Source organism: Pinus tabuliformis, chromosome 7 (assembly GCF_031772625.1).
Source record: "Pinus tabuliformis cultivar Carrire ecotype Pingquan chromosome 7, CPIR1, whole genome shotgun sequence".
NCBI classification, from domain to species: domain Eukaryota; kingdom Viridiplantae; phylum Streptophyta; class Pinopsida; order Pinales; family Pinaceae; genus Pinus; species Pinus tabuliformis.
The window spans coordinates 12,779,133-12,796,899 of NC_142293.1; the positions used below are offsets into that span (position 1 = coordinate 12,779,133).

The following is a 17,767-nucleotide window of genomic DNA, read 5'->3' on the forward strand; positions in this document are numbered from 1 at the left end:
CAAAATAAGCTTGTATTAGCTGAAAATGAAGACCAGATGCTGCAAGTATCACAGTAGTTACAATCTCCAGAAGTTGAACCTTACATTAAAACAACAACCATCAACGCTGATGACATCTATGTTCTGGGTATATATAGAGTTTCATTACAAATATATTTTTCTATTCTAGACGTGGATGGATCATAATGGACCACCAACCACTTTAACTCTCTGATGGAGTCTCTGCTACAATCTGACTGTTTTAATGAATGGATTTGATCTTTCTGGTGCTCGGCTGTCCTTCCTGAACAAATGGAGTGTAATATGAAACAAGCTCCATAATTGATAAATGCATTTAACTGCTCGAGGCTTGTCCTCTCGTTCTCGAGTACACAATGTGTTGAATGCAGTAGTTGAAGTAGTAATGCACCAGACACTGATAGATGGTCGCTTTTGTCCTTCGGGTGCACAAAACAGTCAAGGGTGCGAAGACCGCATGGCGGAAGCATGAGCATGATGGGAACAATCATCGGTCGTTGGATCACACAGATGAACGGTTGAGATCGTTGGCGGGAGGAATCGAGCAGAAATAGGAGGTCGGATCTCGGGCGGACAGATCTAACGGTGATCGGGTGGCAAAGATGCACGGGGATAACGCACAGGGACGGGCGAGACGACGGTAAGTGGTATTCCCTGCACCACTTTTCGGGGGTGGCGGTAAACGTACAACGGGCGTGCAATACCATTGAACGCGTGACACATGGCGTAGGGGACCGATGGCAAACCACTTTCCCCGTTGGTTAACGAGTGGGTAGCTCGCGCGATCGGGAGGAGCGACTACCGTCCGATCATGGCAGAGGTGATCAGACGGCGGGAGACAGGCGAGCAGGTTATGAGCGGCGGGGGAAACAGATACCGTTGGATCTCGCGGTGAGTGCAATCGACGGCTCTTAATAAAAGGCAGCAAAGGGTTATGGAGGGGCGGGGTCACGTGGTTATGGTGATATGAGGGTTCGGGCTTAAGAGCGAGGGCCCTCTACTATGGGTTTTATGAACCGAGAAGCAGGAGAAATAGAGATCATAGGAGGGCAAGGGGAATAGAATAGGAGAGGAGAACAACGATTATAGGTCTTTCCCTGAGCACGACCGAGGATCTAGCTTGCCTTCAGCTTCTAAGGATCACAGTTTATAACAGAGCTAACACTTGTTTGCGTTCAATTAATAGATATAATCAAATGCATTCGCGCATCAAATAAGCATTATAATGTAAACCCATATCATAATTAATTAGATGCATTAAACAGAGACAAAATACTTAGTGAATGCAGAATACTTATGTTTATTGATATCTCAAGTTTAGTACAGACTCTATCTACCCTGCGCACACCACTGCAGGGGTCCGTGCACTCAGCTGTGGACTTCCACCCTAGGCCTTTGCGCACTCAGCTGCAGAGCCTCTACCTACGCTAAGACCCGAGAACACTTAGAACTTCTTACCCACAAACTCTTTTTCCCTCCTTAGACTCTTCTAAGACTCCCTTTTTATACAATCCCATGGTCCGTGAACCATGGGTAGATCTTTATAGCCGACACGAGACTTTACAAAACAAGGGTAGAGAACCCTTTACGATTCTTGACATCTTTGCGCTCCGCGGCCACCAAATGCGAAGAATTTACATCTTTATTACAAAATTTGGGCTTTTTGCCCCAAAACATGGGCTTTTAGTCCCAAAACTGACTCTTGGGGGAACTCATTCCCAACAATGATCAAGAAAAGGCCTAAACAAATCATTCATTTCCCTCATAAATGTGGCCGGAGCATTACACAGTCCAAATGGCATCACCATCCATTCGAACAACCCCTATTTCGTTTTGAACACAGTCTTCCAAACGTATTGCTCAGCAATTCTAACCTGGTGATATCCAATACGCAAATCCATATTTGTAAAATAAAAAACATTTTTCAACTAATCTAACAATTCATCAATGCGAGGGAGAGGGTATCGATTCTTCGCCATATTCTTGTTTAGCACCCTGTAGTCTGCGCACATTCTCCATGTGTCGTCTTTCTTTGGCACCAACATGATCGATGATCCACACGGAGAAGAACTTGGTCTGATGACTCCCTAATTTAACAGTTCCTACACCTGTTTCTTGATCTCCTCCATCTCAATAGAAGCCATCCTATACATGCCAACATTCAGTAAAGGAGCATCCTGTTGTAAATGGATCTCGTGTTGGATTTACCATTTTGGGGGTAGTCCTCTCGGTTCCTGAAACAATCCATCATAGTTAGAAATAATCTCAAACAATTATTTCTTATGATCATGATCACAACCTCTGAAAGCGTCATCCGTCTCGGCCTCTTTCACTCTCACTACCATGAGCATGCACCCTTTATTGGAATTAATCAGTCGTTTAATCTGTCCCACACTGACAAGGCTAACATTAAATTTTGTATGATGAGCTCTGAATATATATTCTACCCCATTCTTTGTGAGGTGGTATTAGTTTTCATGCCGAAATAAAATTGCCTTTCTTTCGTATGGATATGGGCTTCCCAAGATGATTCCACAGATGTCTAAAGGTATAATATCTAACTCTACCTCATGAAATAATTTGGAAGCAATAACAAATCTGGCCCTACACTGCTTGGTTACTTGCAATTTGTCTTTATCGCTTACCCAACCAAGCAGGTATGGACTCGGATGAGGCTTAGTTTCAAGGCCTAACTTTTTCACCAAGGACTTTGAGATTAAGTTTGCTTGGGAACCTGAATCGAACAGAGTTTCCACCTTCATATGTTTTATAACAACTCTAATGTGGAATAACTCAATTCTCTTTCACTCATTACTTACGGGCTCATTCAAATAACTAGTACTTGCAATCAAATCAGAACTATCATTAACAGAAAGAGTACCTTTTTCCCCCACGGTTGTGATCAATGTCTCATCACCGTAATCTGATCCAAGGTCCTGCGTTATTTCCATTGTCTTTTGCTTCCCCTTTCCACTAAATCTCTTCGGTCTCAACTTCGGGTGCAACTTCCAGTAGTGATCCTCATCATGACCATCTTTCTTGCAATGAGTGCAATACAGTGTTGCTCCATCCCCTTTCTTGGCTGTGACGATCATCTTATCCTTTCCTTTGACTTTCTTCTAGAATTTTCCATGCTAGGATTTGAATAGTGTTTTCTTGGCTTGATCATCTCTGTCATTCTTACCTCGACTTTCAAGATGAATATCCTTTACACTGGCCGCATCAATTCTAGTAGGCTCGAACAGTAATAGTGAGAGTCTTATGTAACTATGTAGTGCACCAACATACTTAGTTATAGTCTCGGGCGAATCTAACGAGATGCCCAAATTCAATGCTTATTTCCGAAATTCTCCAGTGAAGCTTTGCACATTTTGGCCTCTACCTTGCCTTAGATATCTCCATTCCATAAGTGCCTTTTGTGTATAACCCAAAGGGTAAAATTGGTCTTTCAATGCAGAAATAAAACTAGACCAAGAGGACAGAAGGTTACTTAACTTTGTGTTGCCCTTCTGCAACTTACTCTCCCACCAAACGAAAGTAGTGTCCCTTAGCCGAAGAGATGCTAACTGGACTTTTGCCTCATCTTCTTAGATCTGTTGAATTTAGTAGTAAACCTCTATTTGTCTTATCCAATTATTAAGTTTTTCTGCACTACACTCTCCATTATACATGGGCAGGTCAAACTTTACATCTAACTTGAAGAACGATTTCTTAGATGAATGCTTGGAATTTCGATGAGAGTGATGAGAACTATCACTTGAAGAAGGAGAGGGAGGAGGCTCTTCTCCACCACCTTCATGATTTGTTAACCCATGGTCATCGACATCCTTCTTCTCATGCCCAAGTGCCTTCTCATACTCTGCGAACAACTTGTCTACTTTCCCTGCCATATTGTAGAATACCTTGTGGAAATTTTGTTCCTCTTCCCAACGAGCTTCTTCATTGGCCATGTTTCTTCTTCGTTGTGCACATCCTGCTTCAAGATCAAAGGGCTTAAGCATTCCTTCTCCTTTTCGTAGCTTGTTCCGGGTTAGCATAAACTCCTGCAATTCGCATATCCAAAGACCTGCTTTGATACCAAACTTGATCCAACATCTTTTACTTTTTTTTTTTGTGTAAGTCAAAAGTTTATATTATATAACAAAATATAGTACAAAAAAATCCGCCGAAGCAGATAAGAAGCAGGGATTACAGAATATCATCACTAGACACCTGCTCAGAGGATTCAAAAAGAAAGTTCAAAATGCACACCGCGCAGGGTGGCCTGAGCTAAAACTTGTATCTATAACCGAGACTGCCGAAACATTACAGTCCATTACATTAACACAGAGAGAGTGAGAACGAAACATAGCAAACGACGAAGGCAGCAGCAAAAGAGACTACCCTAGATAAACTTGCCCATATGACTGATGGTGTCCAGACCCATCTCCCGAACACATTTGTCCACCCTTGCCTGCAGTGCTTCGATTGGTTCATGCTCCTGCACCTCGGCGGTGGCCTGCTGCGGAGTTACTTGAGTTGTGTTTACAGTATCCCTCAGGATCCTGATGAGCAGAGTCAGCTTCCTATTGACTGTTTGAACAGCCTCATGTACAGTAGTGATTCGGCCGTCCAGAGCTTTGTTGTAGTCGATTATTTTTGCCATTTGAGCCTCCGTGAGGTTCACCTCATTCACGATATGTTGCTTTTCTTTCTCAAGCGATTCCAGAGCTTTGGCGATGAGAGTCTTGGTTCGCCAGCTCTCTGCTTTAGTTCTGATAAACTGAGTTGCCCTCTTCGAGGGGGTGCCCGGATCCTTCATCCAATCCACCTCCTCTGCAATCGCCTCCTCTGTGCGCCCCTGTTCCTGCAGCTTCACCTTGGCTTCCAGATCAGCCATTTTTCGTTTGTTCTTAGCAGCCGTGCGGGTTTCATAGCTTCTCTTTGCCTCTTGAAGGTCCTGATTGGCAGCAGCACACCGGCAACTTCCCGGATCCATAACAGACTCTCTATACCTCTCCCAGCTAATGCAATTGCCACTACAAGATGCGTACTCGACACTATAATGAGGGAATATGGAAAAAACAGAGTGTCTGCCCTCGGATTTATAGTGTTTTCCCTTGTGAATCCTCCTGAGGAGGGACTTAATTCCGCTGGTAGTGGGAGTACTGATGAAATAAATTTGTGTGAGGCTCGCACACGCCAGGCCGTCACCAATCGAATTGGCTCGAAGATGGCTGCTCATAATCCAAGTAAAAATATGCCAAGTGTCCTGTACGTTTGATCTGTTGCTATGGTGAATATTGGTGTTTGAAAAAACCTGTTTGCCTGCATGTCTGGCCGTCCTGTGCCAAATCTCGAGCCAACCCGCCTCTTTTGATGTCACCATAAATGTTATTGCTGCCACCCTATACGGAACCTTTCCATGTGTCTTATTTTTGATGCTGCTGACGCTACAAAACCTGTAGCTCGATCTGTTATGATCTTTCGTCTGGCAGGCCTGCCGCCGCCATGAATTCCACCTTCGGTGACGTCCTGTCATTCCATTACCTTGGTAATTATTGCTTCTTTTACCGGTGTCTTCAACAATCCGGTAATTTGAACCGAGACCTTCACCGGTTAGGTGTGATCGGCTTGGGTCAAATCCTTTTCCGCCAATTGTGCACATGTCACTTTGATGTTGGGGCAATTAACCTCCTGCCAACAACTGTCTAAAATCTCGTTCGGGTTGTCAATACCGTGGTTTGCCAAGAAATCTGCCACCCCGTTTGCCTTTCTTCTGACTGTCTGAAACACCATACCTCTCATTTCCGCTATCAGCTCCGCTATGCTTTCAGTAGCCTTAGCCAGCCTCCAATGTTTGGTGGCTTTACTGGCTCTCGTTCCTGCTTGTAAGCGTTTAGCCGCTGTGATAGCCAAAGAGGAATCCCCCTCAACAATGACACTCCCTTGTCGGGTTGTTCTAAGAATTCTCAAGCCTTGCTCAAGCGCCGCAAACTCTGCTTCATTGTTAGTGCTTTCGCCGAGAGCTCTGCAATAGACATGAACTATGTCCCCATCCTGATTTCGAATAACACCTCCAATCCCTGCTATGCCTGGATTGCCCCTCGAAGCCCCATCAAAATTCAATTTGAGGCCTCCTTCTGGCGGGCACTGCCAACTAAGGTATTGCGATGAAGGTTGAGTCCTGTTTCCCCCGGATGGTTGATTGCTGGAAGCGTCCAGTTGAAAGCTTTTCAATATTCGTAAGTCCTGATCTGAAGGTTGTTCATTCAATTCTATTTTGCATTTTGTTTGTATGAGCTGTTTAATGTTAATAGTGATAGAATCTTTTGCATATTCTATGTTTCTGACTTCCTCCTGAAAAATTCTACGATTGCGCTCTTTCCAAATTGTCCATAGAATAAAACCTGGGGCGCACTTCCATATACTTTCAACTCTTCGAATTTTAGAAAAATTTCTCCTCCAGTTGATGATGGTATCCTGAATGGAATCTCTGTTCCGATCCGAAGCCCCAAGTACTTCTTCCATCCATTGCCATAGCCGGGAAGCCCATTCACAGGAATTGAAAAGATGATTCATTGTTTCTGCTTCCTCCCTGCACATAGGACATCTGGAAGGTCCCCTGAACCCCTTTTTCATTAAGTTTTCCCATGTCAGAGTTTTCTTCTGCATGAGAAGCCATAAGAACGTTCTAATTTTTGGCCATTGAAGATTGTCCCAAACTTTTTCCGTCCAGGGCATTAGATTAGGCTGCTCTTCCCTCTCTATGATGCTCCTGGCTTCCTTCAAAGTGAAGTCCCCGTTGCCTTTCGGTCCCCATCTGAGCTTATCATTTTCAACAGCAATTCGGATTTTTCTTTTGAGGATCTGTTGATTTAAATCTTGAATGCTTTCCCGCATATCCTCGTTGTGGGTTGAGTTGAAAACTGTCCATTCCCTCCAAATCGGGTCTTCACTGGTTGGGTTCCAGTATTGGTTGACTTTGAGTTTGCCCTCATTTTGATTGCTAATCTTCACGGGAAGCAGTTGAGGGGTATCCAGTTTCGGGGCCTGTTGCCAGGCATCCTCCCAGAAGAATGCCTGATTTCCATTTCGTATCTCCCAGAAGCTATAGTCCTGAACAATACTTCTATTGTCTCTGGCATGGTTCCATATTGGCGAACCGTTAGGCGCTTCCTGCATTCTTATGAGTTCTTGAGTGGTGATGTTCGGCATATACTTTTCCTTCCAATGAGTGGCCCAAGGGAGGCTTGTTTCTGATACCCACTTCCACCAAATTTTGCCCCCGCAAATTCTATTAACTACTGAAGGATCAACCAAATTTAGTCCCCCTCTGTCCTTAGGTTTACACAGTTTCTGCCAAGCTACTAAAGACCACTTTTTCTTTTCACTGTTACCGCTCCATAAAAAAGATCGCTGGATAATTCTCATTTGATTTAAGATTCCTTTGGGAGCAGGAAGAATGGATAGCAAATACTGAGGGATAGCCTGCAATACCGCTTTTGTTAGTATTAATCTACCTGCAAAATTCAGAGCTCTGTTAGTCCAATGTTTACACTTTCTTTCCATATTGGCTAGGACTTTCTCCCAGTGAACCTTTTGCCAAGGTTTTAGAGTTAAAGGGGCACCAAGATATCTTGAAGGTAAGGTGCCAATTTTGAACCCTAGAAGTCGAGACAGATGAGATTGGATAGCTCGATGTGTATTGAAGAAGAAAATAGTAGACTTGGAGAAATTGATCTCCATTCCCGAGGCTTTGCTAAACAGATTAAGAATATCCCTGTAAGCTAAAGCTTCTTTGACTGATGGAGTACCATGTAACATGGTATCATCCACAAACTGTTGATGAGTTGTGGCCGGAATGGATCTGATGGGTTGCAGCCCTCTGATGTGACCCTCTGCTTTTCTCTTGGTTATCAACCTGCCTAGGCCCTCCATTAAAATGACAAACAAGAAGGGGGAAAGGGGATCACCCTGCCTGATACCTCTGGTAGGGCTGAAGGGAGCGGAAGGGGCGCCATTCACTAGGATAGAATATCTAGGTGATCTTATTAGGGCTAAAACCCATTTGATCCATTGTTTGCTGAAACCAAAAGCTTCTAAAACTGCTTCCAGATACGACCAGCTCACCTTGTCATAAGCTTTGGAAAGATCTAACTGCATGAGCATTCCGGCTTCTTTCCGCGAATGAAGTGAATGAATCATCTCTTGTGCCATCAAAATATTGTCTAGAATTTGTCTTCCTTCCACGTAGCCAGACTGTTCTGGCGAAATAATTCCAGGGAGGATCGCCTTCAATCTGTTGGCTATGACCTTAGAAATGATCTTGTAGATGACATTGCAAAGGGCGATGGGTCTGAATTTTTCTGGTGTGTTAGCTTCCTCCACTTTGGGTATAAGAGCAATGAAAGTTGAGTTTAGAGATTTTAGGATTGTTTTGGATCTTCTTGAGTCTTCCACTATCTCCCATATGTCTTGCTTTACAATGTCCCAGCATGCTTTGTAGAAATTGATGGTAAATCCATCCGGTCCAGGAGCTTTGTCGCTTGGCATACTTCTCACTGCCTCCTCGACCTCTTCCATAGTGATTGTTCTTCTTAGGGCCCAGTTCTGATCCTCTGTGATGGTTTTAGGTATATTATTGGTGACTTCTTTGATGGCCTCCTCTCTGTTTGTTCCTGGTTCTTGCGCTATGCTTCTAAAGTGATCCGAAAGGGCTACTGATATCTCGTTATGATTTCTAAGGATTTCTCCCTCACTGTTTTTTAGTTCTAGGATTTTGTTGGCACTTCTGTAGTCCATGGCTGATCTATGGAAGAACTTAGTATTTTGCTCCCCTTCCTTCAGCCAAAGGATTCTTGATTTCTGCTTCCATAGCGATTCTTCCTGCTTGCATCTATTGTGCCATTGTTGAGTAAGCTCTTTTTCTAGTTCATAGGTTTCTTCTTCTTGCATCCTGCCGCACCGGCTTTGTGAATTTGTTCCAGCTTGTTTTCGATGATAATTTTTTCCTGAAAGATATTTCCGAAAACTTTTCTGTTCCAGTCCTTTAACCTCATTTTGATGTTTTTTAATTTCTTTTGAAGATTGAACATTTTGGATCCTTCAATATCTAATGGTTCTGACCACCATTTTTCCACCATTGAAAGGAAGTTGGGGTGTTCTATCCAGAATTTTTCGAACCTAAAGGGTTTGTTCCTGGGGGTGCCCTGAAGCTCCACAGCAAGCGAGATCGGCCAGTGGTCCGAACCACCACTAGGGAGGATGTTCGACTCCACTACCATTCCATCTAAGATTATGCTTTCCGAGACTAAGAAACGATCTAGTCTGGATGATATTAGCCTTTCACCCCCCCTTCTGTTGTTCCAAGTAAATTTCCCACTCTTAGGGTAAACATCTATCATTCTTGCACTATCTATGAAATTTATGAAAGCCTCCGCGTCCCTGTTTAGTTTTCTGAGGCCTCCCTTTTTCTCCAGGAGGGAGGTTATCATGTTGAAATCTCCCCCCAATATATATTTAGCATCAGGGTGTCTATCTATAAAATTGGATAAGGACGCTAGGAAATTAATCTTGTCTTCTGACTTCTGGGGACTATAGACATTGATGCATAAAAAAGATGTAGAATTACCTGTGGGTTGCAGTTCCAGAGCTAAGTAGTTTTTGCTTGCTTCAGCTGTTAGAACCTGGTACTTCCTTGTGTCCCAGAACGTAGCTAAGCCTCCTTCTCGCCCTTGGCTTTCTATCTCTAGGACCTCCATGAATCTTCCTAGCTTAACTCGTAGGCGATCTATGATAACTCTATTACATTTGGTTTCTTGAAGAAACATAATGTTCGGGTTGTACTTCTGCATCTGCCTCTTTAGAATCCTCTGTTTAGCCTGGCTATTGATCCCCCTTGCGTTCCATGATACAATCTTCATGTTTAAACAGGTTTTTGGAAGGACGGGTAATCACTTAGCTGTCTGATCATACCTGCATTGTACAGAATCTCCCCAAGCTCCTGCAGATGTTCTCTGCTTGTCTTGCGACCTCTACGGCGTTTGTGCCTCGAAGCAGAGGCTCTTCCCAGGATTGCTTTATAGTTTGGGCTGTTTCCTTTGAAAATGCCTAACTTCTTTTTCTGTTTCTCTATTTCTGCATTCTGTCGTGCAATGAAGAGGTCATTTACCTTCCTGATTTCTTCCTCCGGTACTGCCTCAATCCCTTTGGCTTTCCAGCTTTCTACAATCGCCGTGAGGTCCATTCCTTCCATGGCTAGGGTTTCTTCCAGCTCCCGGTCTAGGTCTTCACTTCCCGCTTCACTTGTTAACATCTCTGTTTCTTCTTCCGTTTCTGCTGTTCTATCCTGCATATGGATTTCACCGTTTGATTCTCCTTCCGTAGTTCCTTTCTTTATCGGTTCCTCCTGTTCTTCTTGCCCTGCCACCACATGAGGTGTGTTTTGCTTTTCCTCCGAGTCAGTCTCAAGATCTAGGATCTCAAAGGGGTTACTGAAGTGATTTCTTTCTGTGCTACCTTTATTAATCCTTCTTCTGTTGGCACGCTGCCTGTTCTTTGGTTTTGTGAAGTTGTTCTTGTCTTTGTAGTTTTGTATTTTCTCGTCTTCCGCCTCCTTTTTGTTCAGTGGACAATCCCTTATCAGATGCCCATGCTCGTGGCATTTCCTGCATCTGAAAGGTATCTGCTCATAGTCTAAAGCCTGAAAGTATTCCTCATCCCTGTATTCGAGCCATAACCCTTCATGTAGAGCGCCAGATACATCCAGTTCTACACATATTCTAGCGTAGGAGGTGTATCTTTTCTGCATGGTTGCCTCTGATGCTTTAACAAAGGTTCCCAGCTTATCACCTATTTGCTTTAAGGCATTCAATCCCCAATAGTCTATTGGGAGAGAGAAGAGGCTGATCCAAACCGGCACCTGAGTAAAAGATTCCTTTTCTGGGACAAAGTTTGGCTTCCAAGGTCTCATGTATAAGCCTGCTGCTGCTAGAAAGTAAGGGCCACCTTCGAAAACTCTGTCTTTGTCTTCTAGACTAGTAAAGACAACTGTGAAAAATCCTTTAGCTCCTAGGTGCAACTGCACATCTCCTTTTGGCTTCCACTGCTGTCTTATCCATTGGCACAGAGTCCTTTCAGACGGCCAGATTCCCATAAACTTACAGATGATGGCATGTTCAGCCATGTGCTCCCTATAGGCCTAGATTTCAGGGTCAATAATTGTCACCCGCAGGTTGTCTTTTTTCTTGGGCTTGCAGGCATTACTGGTGATGGGGGTTCTGTTGGGACGCGCGCTGGATTCCCCTTCCTTCTCCGGCTGAGCCTCGCTGTTGTTATTTGGCTCTTTGTCCTCTCTTGGTCGTTCCTCCTCATTTTCTGAGGGTGGGACCTTTGCGGCCGTTTTGTCTCTTGTATCTGTTTGGTTCTGTTTCTCTTTAGTTCTGACTTCTGAGGTGTTTTCTGTCTTGTTAGACATTATTGGTGTCTTATCCTTGTTTTTTCTGCTATTCTGCAACTTGTTGTTCATTCCCTCTATTCTGACTCCTTCTTTCATTTTCTGTGGCTGTTTCTGCAAGACAACCTGCTTAAAGGTTGGGGTCCCACTGGACCCCTCTGCTCCCATCCAGTCCGACAGCAATTGCCCCTTTCGAAACAATGCTGCCAGTCTGAAACTGTGATTTTCCAGCCCTGTATCATGCGTTGTTTTGCATAAACCCTAGCTCGCTCTCCTCTCTTTGTTTTTGCTCATGTGGTCAAGAGTTCACATATTTTGTGACCCAACATCTTTTACTTACAAATGCATTAGAATTACATATAATAGAGCTTATTAACCATGGAACTTAAAAGCACATAAAACAATGTGGAAATAACACGATAAGCAAGAAACCATGACACAAAGATTTGATTACGGAGTTCGTCCAATTTGGACTACATCTTCGGGCCCTGATCAATAGTGGGGAGGCCTTGATTCATTAAGTGGCATAAAAAGAGAGAAACGTACAAGCAACATTCTTTAAAATCCTTATACCTCCAAGTTGGAAGATGGATGAAGAGTGGAGAGCCTAACTTCAGAAACGGACAGTACCACTGAACTCCTAGCGAAATTTTTGCAAAAACACCTATCCAAACACCCAATTTGGATAATCAAGCCTTCTGCAACTTCTTGGAACCTCCCTGCTGCTCAAGGTGAGGTCCCAACCTACTGCCAGGGTCAGGCTCTGTTGTACAATGGATTTTGAATTAATCGGTGCCTTCTTCCAACACAAAAGGGTCTTAAATAAGCATGGCGACAATCCCTCAAAACCTAGGTAGTTCAAACAATAGACCAAGTTAAGCAGGCGGGATAGTCTCAAGACCAAGGATCTCGAGCCCTGATTAGTATATGGAAACCACCAATTACATACATGGGAAAACCCCTTTAACTACGCTTTTATCTCGATGGTCTTCACTGTCGGTAGTTCTTCATCGGTGTTCCCAATCGACGAATAAACCAACCCATGCTTTAAGCACTCTACGAAATGGTGGACCCGTTGGGCTATAAAACACAACATATACAATTTTGGGTTCAGAAACCCCATCGCAAATCGCAATTGGTGTGGAACCAGGCTTGACACTGCCGGCTACTACTCCCCTTCCGTGAACTGCGATTACGATATGTATCACATCGCAACTGGACTCCACCAGGGCCAATTCGTATCCACTAGCCCTTCAGCAATTGCGATATGTGATATATCTCATCGCAAATAGGCTCTGTAGGGGCCAATTCTTGAATACTCATTCCTCCTCTAACCTGTGATATGTGATATCACAATCACATCCGGGATTCTATCGGGGCCGATTCTCCTTAAGCCGCGACCTCTTTTTCTGTGATAAGTGAAATGTGGGGACCCAATGGCAGCCTGCCACTTGGTGCTTCCCCATTCGTTGAGATTTTTCCATGTCATCTCCTCCTGCCACTTGGACAAGTCAAACTTGATCTTTAACTTGCTCTAACTTCTGCATATGAACTCGGATTTGAGTGTCGTTTACACCATTGGATTTAGGATAGCGAGCACTTCAATCTGATGCTAAGTTTATCCATATTATTCCACTTTGAGTTTTGAGCCTTTTATCATGCCACTGATACTTTTTGAAGATCCATAAAATTCCCTCGCACAACACTAATGAATGTTGCTTTAAGCAATCATTGTTGGCAGAGCTTAATGAGAAACAAACATAATCTGGCTCTAATTCTGATTTAGAACTGGATAAAATAAAGTTGATCATTGATGCAAAACCCAGTGCCACTATTGCCACCACCAAGGTCCACCAAAGTGAGTTTGAAGGCATAGAGGAAGGTGAGCGTCTCTTCCACTCACAAATGTGGGTGAAGGGTAATTTGCTACATTTCATTGTTGAAGAAGAGATTCAAAAGAACCTCATCTTAATAGAGGTCGTTAAGCGGTTAGACCTACCAACAACATCACATCCACAACCAACACTATTGAATGGCGCCACCAAGGACAAGATCTCACATCAACCAACAGTCTCACCTGCCTTACTGATCCGGATTTAAACAGGAACGCAACAAATTACAGAGGTAACCATATACACAAAGATGCAGCGGAAATAATACTTCATTAATGGAAAATACTGAAATATGCTTACAAACAGAAATGGCAATAAACTAGCTAGGGCGATGGTAGCTTATCTCTGAGAAGAGATGTGATGGCTACATGCCTCTAAACTGTTCCGAACTGTGTTACAATGAGGCTCGAAGGCCTATTTATTGTTGAGAAACAATGGAAAACCCTTCACATTCCAAAACCTAACCCTAGAAGATGAAACGCCAAATTGTGGGCCCCGTTTGGGTAAATTGGTACATCAATTTCCCGGGGTCGTAACTTTGGCATACGATCTCCGTTTGACGCGTATGATAGCTCGTTAGAAAGATCTATCCGAGTACTACCACTTTGGGAGGCAACATCGGTCCATGGACCCATGTTGCCCCAGAATCCCAAAAAAACGTCGTTTAGGGCCTCAAAACGGCTCCGGAAGTTCAGGACCCGAAAAACTGCTAAAAATAGTAAATTGTGCTACAATTAAGGAAACTGAAAATGCTGAGAAAGACAATGGTGGGGGTCCAGGTGGACCTGGCAGGTGGCCACCAATATCCACCTGGATCATTCCTCCCCCCTTAGGAAGCAATGGTCCCCATTGCGTTGAGTTCCTCCCTAAGATGAGGAAGCTTCTGCTGAGTTGGTTCTCTGGTGAGCTGTTCTGCAATCTCTGATGTGTCCAGAAATGGTGGAAAGCATGGTCGACGATGGTCCACATTGAATACTTGGTGCAAGCGAAGGAATGGAGGAATGTTGTGCTTCAAAGCATTGTTGCCCATAGCCTTGGTACTGCTGTGAGGACCATGTCGGAGTGGTCGGAGCTTCTGATGGGCTCTTGTAAGGCATTCTTTCTGCAGATGTAACCAAACTTTGTTGCCCACCTGAAACTTATGTGGTACCCCTGTGGGTGAGGAGAAGTTGTTCCTGTGTTCTGTCATGACCGTATCCCTTTTTTGCTGCTGCTGTGTGTAGGAACCCTTTGCAGGGGTCATGGATGTAGCAACGATCTTCCCCTTATTTTGGGAGTGAACCAGACAGATGAATTTCCTGGTCTGTGATATGAGCTTGCTGCCTTTCTTGGTAGTGATCAAAGATGTGGCGGTAGGTGGGGCTACCTCCGGTATCCTGTATAATGAATTATTCAAAGAAATAATGACAGCACGAGGCCTTGACTCATACACAGCATGTCGCCTCCACAAGTATGGCTGGCCTAATAATACATCACAAACATCTAGAGGTGTAACATCACATAATACCTCGTCTGTGAATGGTTTGATGCTGTAGGGAAGGCGGCATTGCTGGCGAACTTTCAGATCTCGTCCTTCATGAAGCCACCCGATACTGTACGGCTGTGGGTGTGGTGTAGTCGGTAGGCCCAACCGCTTCACGACCTCTGCTGAGACGAGGTTCTTTTGGCTGCCACTGTCGACAATGAATTGTAGCGGCGAACCCTTCACCCACATCTGTGAGTGGAAAAGACGCTCCCCTTCCTCTGGATTTTCGGGCTCATCTTTCTGGATCTTGGCAGTGGCAACAGTGGCGCTGGGATCCGCATCAATGATCTGCTTCCCTTTGCCATTCCCCTTGTCGGGTTCTGGCTCAGGATCGAAACATGCATCTGATTCGGAAGCCTTCAACCCAGCCACCAGCGACTGCTTGGTCCGACACTCACTTGTGTTATGAGTGGGACTCTTGTGGAACTCACACCACTTCCCTGTGTCCTTCTTCGGCTTCGTGGTGTTGTTCTTTTCTTGCGGCTTCGACGGGTTATCTTGGGTCACCCCGCCTTGGCTTTGTCCTTTGGCTTCGGATTTGCAGATCCAAAGTCTCGCTTCTTCTGTTTGAACTTTTGCTCGATTTTGACAGCGTATCGGTATGCTGTGCCGAGTGAGGGGATGTTCAAGAACCCCATCTCTTCCTGGATGTATCTGTGTAGGCAGCCGCGGTATTTGAGTACCAGATGCAGCTCAGAATCTTTGATACCCAACTGTGTGCGAAGGGTATGAAAAATGTTTGTGAACTCTGGCACATCTTGGTCTCGTCCCTGCCGCAGTGTGGTCCATTTGATGTATTTGTCCTCATAGCTTCCGACAGGGTAGTACTGCTCCTTGATGGCATCCTGGAAGTCATTCCAAGTGGGTGCGGCTGAAAATAGTGAGCCTGTACTTTCATCCTTCTGTTCGCAGTAGGTTTCCCACCAGTCCTTGACGTGGGGGGCTGCTTTGAGAAGAGCGAAAACAATCTTTTCCCGACTTGAAAATTCATGAACAGAAAAATACCCATCTAGCAGATTTAACCATTTATCTACGGCATCTGCGTCTATTTGACCCTCGAAGATGGGGATTTCAAAATTAACTTGTACCTTAAACGGCGTGGCGTTTCCAGAGTCGCTGTTGGAAGTCGATGCGTCGCCTCTGGGTAGTCGCTGAAGGATCTGCGCAAAGCTATCCATCATCGCGTTCCTTTGCCGCTCGAGCGCTTCTTCGAGCAAGATTTTGATAGGATCTCCTGCTCCCTCGTCTTTCTTCTGATCCGCCATGGGAGGCCGTCGGGATTTGCGAAGCTGATCTTGCAAAGGTTCGACCAGTTCAAGCCCTAACTCCTTATATCCCGACCTCGTTGGGGACATGCAAAGAAAAACAGAGAAAAAGCAGACCGCTCTGATACCACTGATCCGGATTTAAACAGGAACGCAACAAATTACAGAGGTAACCATATACACAAAGATGCAGCGGAAATAATACTTCATTAATGGAAAATACTGAAATATGCTTACAAACAGAAATGGCAATAAACTAGCTAGGGCGATGGTAGCTTATCTCTGAGAAGAGATGTGATGGCTACATGCCTCTGAACTGTTCCGAACTGTGTTACAATGAGGCTCGAAGACCTATTTATTGTTGAGAAACAATGGAAAACCCTTCACATTCCAAAACCTAACCCTAGAAGATGAAACGCCAAATTGTGGGCCCCGTTTGGGTAAATTGATACATCAATTTCCCGGGGTCGTAACTTTGGCATACGATCTCCGTTTGACGCGTATGATAGCTCGTTAGAAAGATCTATCCGAGTACTACCACTTTGGGAGGCAACATCGGTCCATGGACCCATGTTGCCCTAGAATCCCAAAAAAACGTCGTTTAGGGCCTCAAAACGGCTCCGGAAGTTCAGGACCCGAAAAACTGCTAAAAATAGTAAATTGTGCTACAATTAAGGAAACTGAAAATGCTGAGAAAGACAATGGTGGGGGTCCAGGTGGACCTGGCAGGTGGCCACCAATATCCACCTGGATCACTTACAACATCAAGCCTTTCGTGAACGAGGTATTGTGTGATGTTGTTCTCCTTGAAGTTTGTGATGTTTTTTTAGGACAACCTTATATGTGGAAACATTATGTTGTTTATGAGTCTTGACCCCGTAGTGTCATTGTTACTCCACGGGATCAACTCTACAGGATACTATAAGTATTTCTGACTGCTGCAATTTCATTGATTTAAGAAAAATAGTGTAAGAAGGTAGTCTCTCACACTTCCAAGTTTTTCCTTTCTACGGTTCAGTTAGAAGGTACACAACAAGTCACTACAACCACCACAACTTCAGTACAAGCTCTCTCTACAAAACACAAGTAGTTGGACAAAGGGCCCAGACATATATTCACATCACCTACAAAGGCGCCCCTACTCGGCCAAGTCACACATCCACTTACACTGGATGACAAACTTCCATAAGTTAAGTGTGGTTGCAACAAAACTCTTTACAACTCTATTAATTCTTTTGAGACATGTTCAGGATTCCAACTAGCATTCCCCATGGATGTCACTTATGAGACTACATCTTCACCAACAAAGTCCCCCCATCGAGCAACCAAATTTGTTAAACGATTTCAACACTTCCAAAAACAGGTTCATGCTTCCCCACCAATAGCCAATGCCAAGTACAAACAACGACATGACTAACATCAGTTTCGATGTAAGTTTCAAGGTACAAATGGTGGGATTATGGACACCAAGATGAAGGGTACGCACTAGCAAAACATACAACTCTATCAAGTGGTTAACACAAGGAAGCTTCTTCATCAGGGCAAGTGGTTCACTAAGAACCAAGTTCAACAAACATTTCCTTATCTAATGAGGGAACTTTATGCAATAGGGACCGATGTTTCCTAAGGG

General features: G+C 44.2%; 1 protein-coding gene across 1 annotated transcript; it reads right to left on the bottom strand.

Annotated features, from left to right (window-relative positions):
* Window positions 1-5,616: 5,616 nt before the first annotated feature.
* Window positions 5,617-8,802, bottom strand: LOC149244891 (uncharacterized). Its single transcript, XM_089436453.1, has one exon. It carries the CDS (start codon window positions 8,800-8,802, stop codon window positions 5,617-5,619), a length of 3,186 nt encoding a protein of 1,061 aa, XP_089292579.1.
* Window positions 8,803-17,767: the final 8,965 nt, after the last annotated feature.

Bases quoted from the DNA above. Each gene is read 5' to 3' on its own strand.
- LOC149244891 (XM_089436453.1), bottom strand. From the start codon at position 8,802: ATGGACTACAGAAGTGCCAACAAAATCCTAGAACTAAAAAACAGTGAG.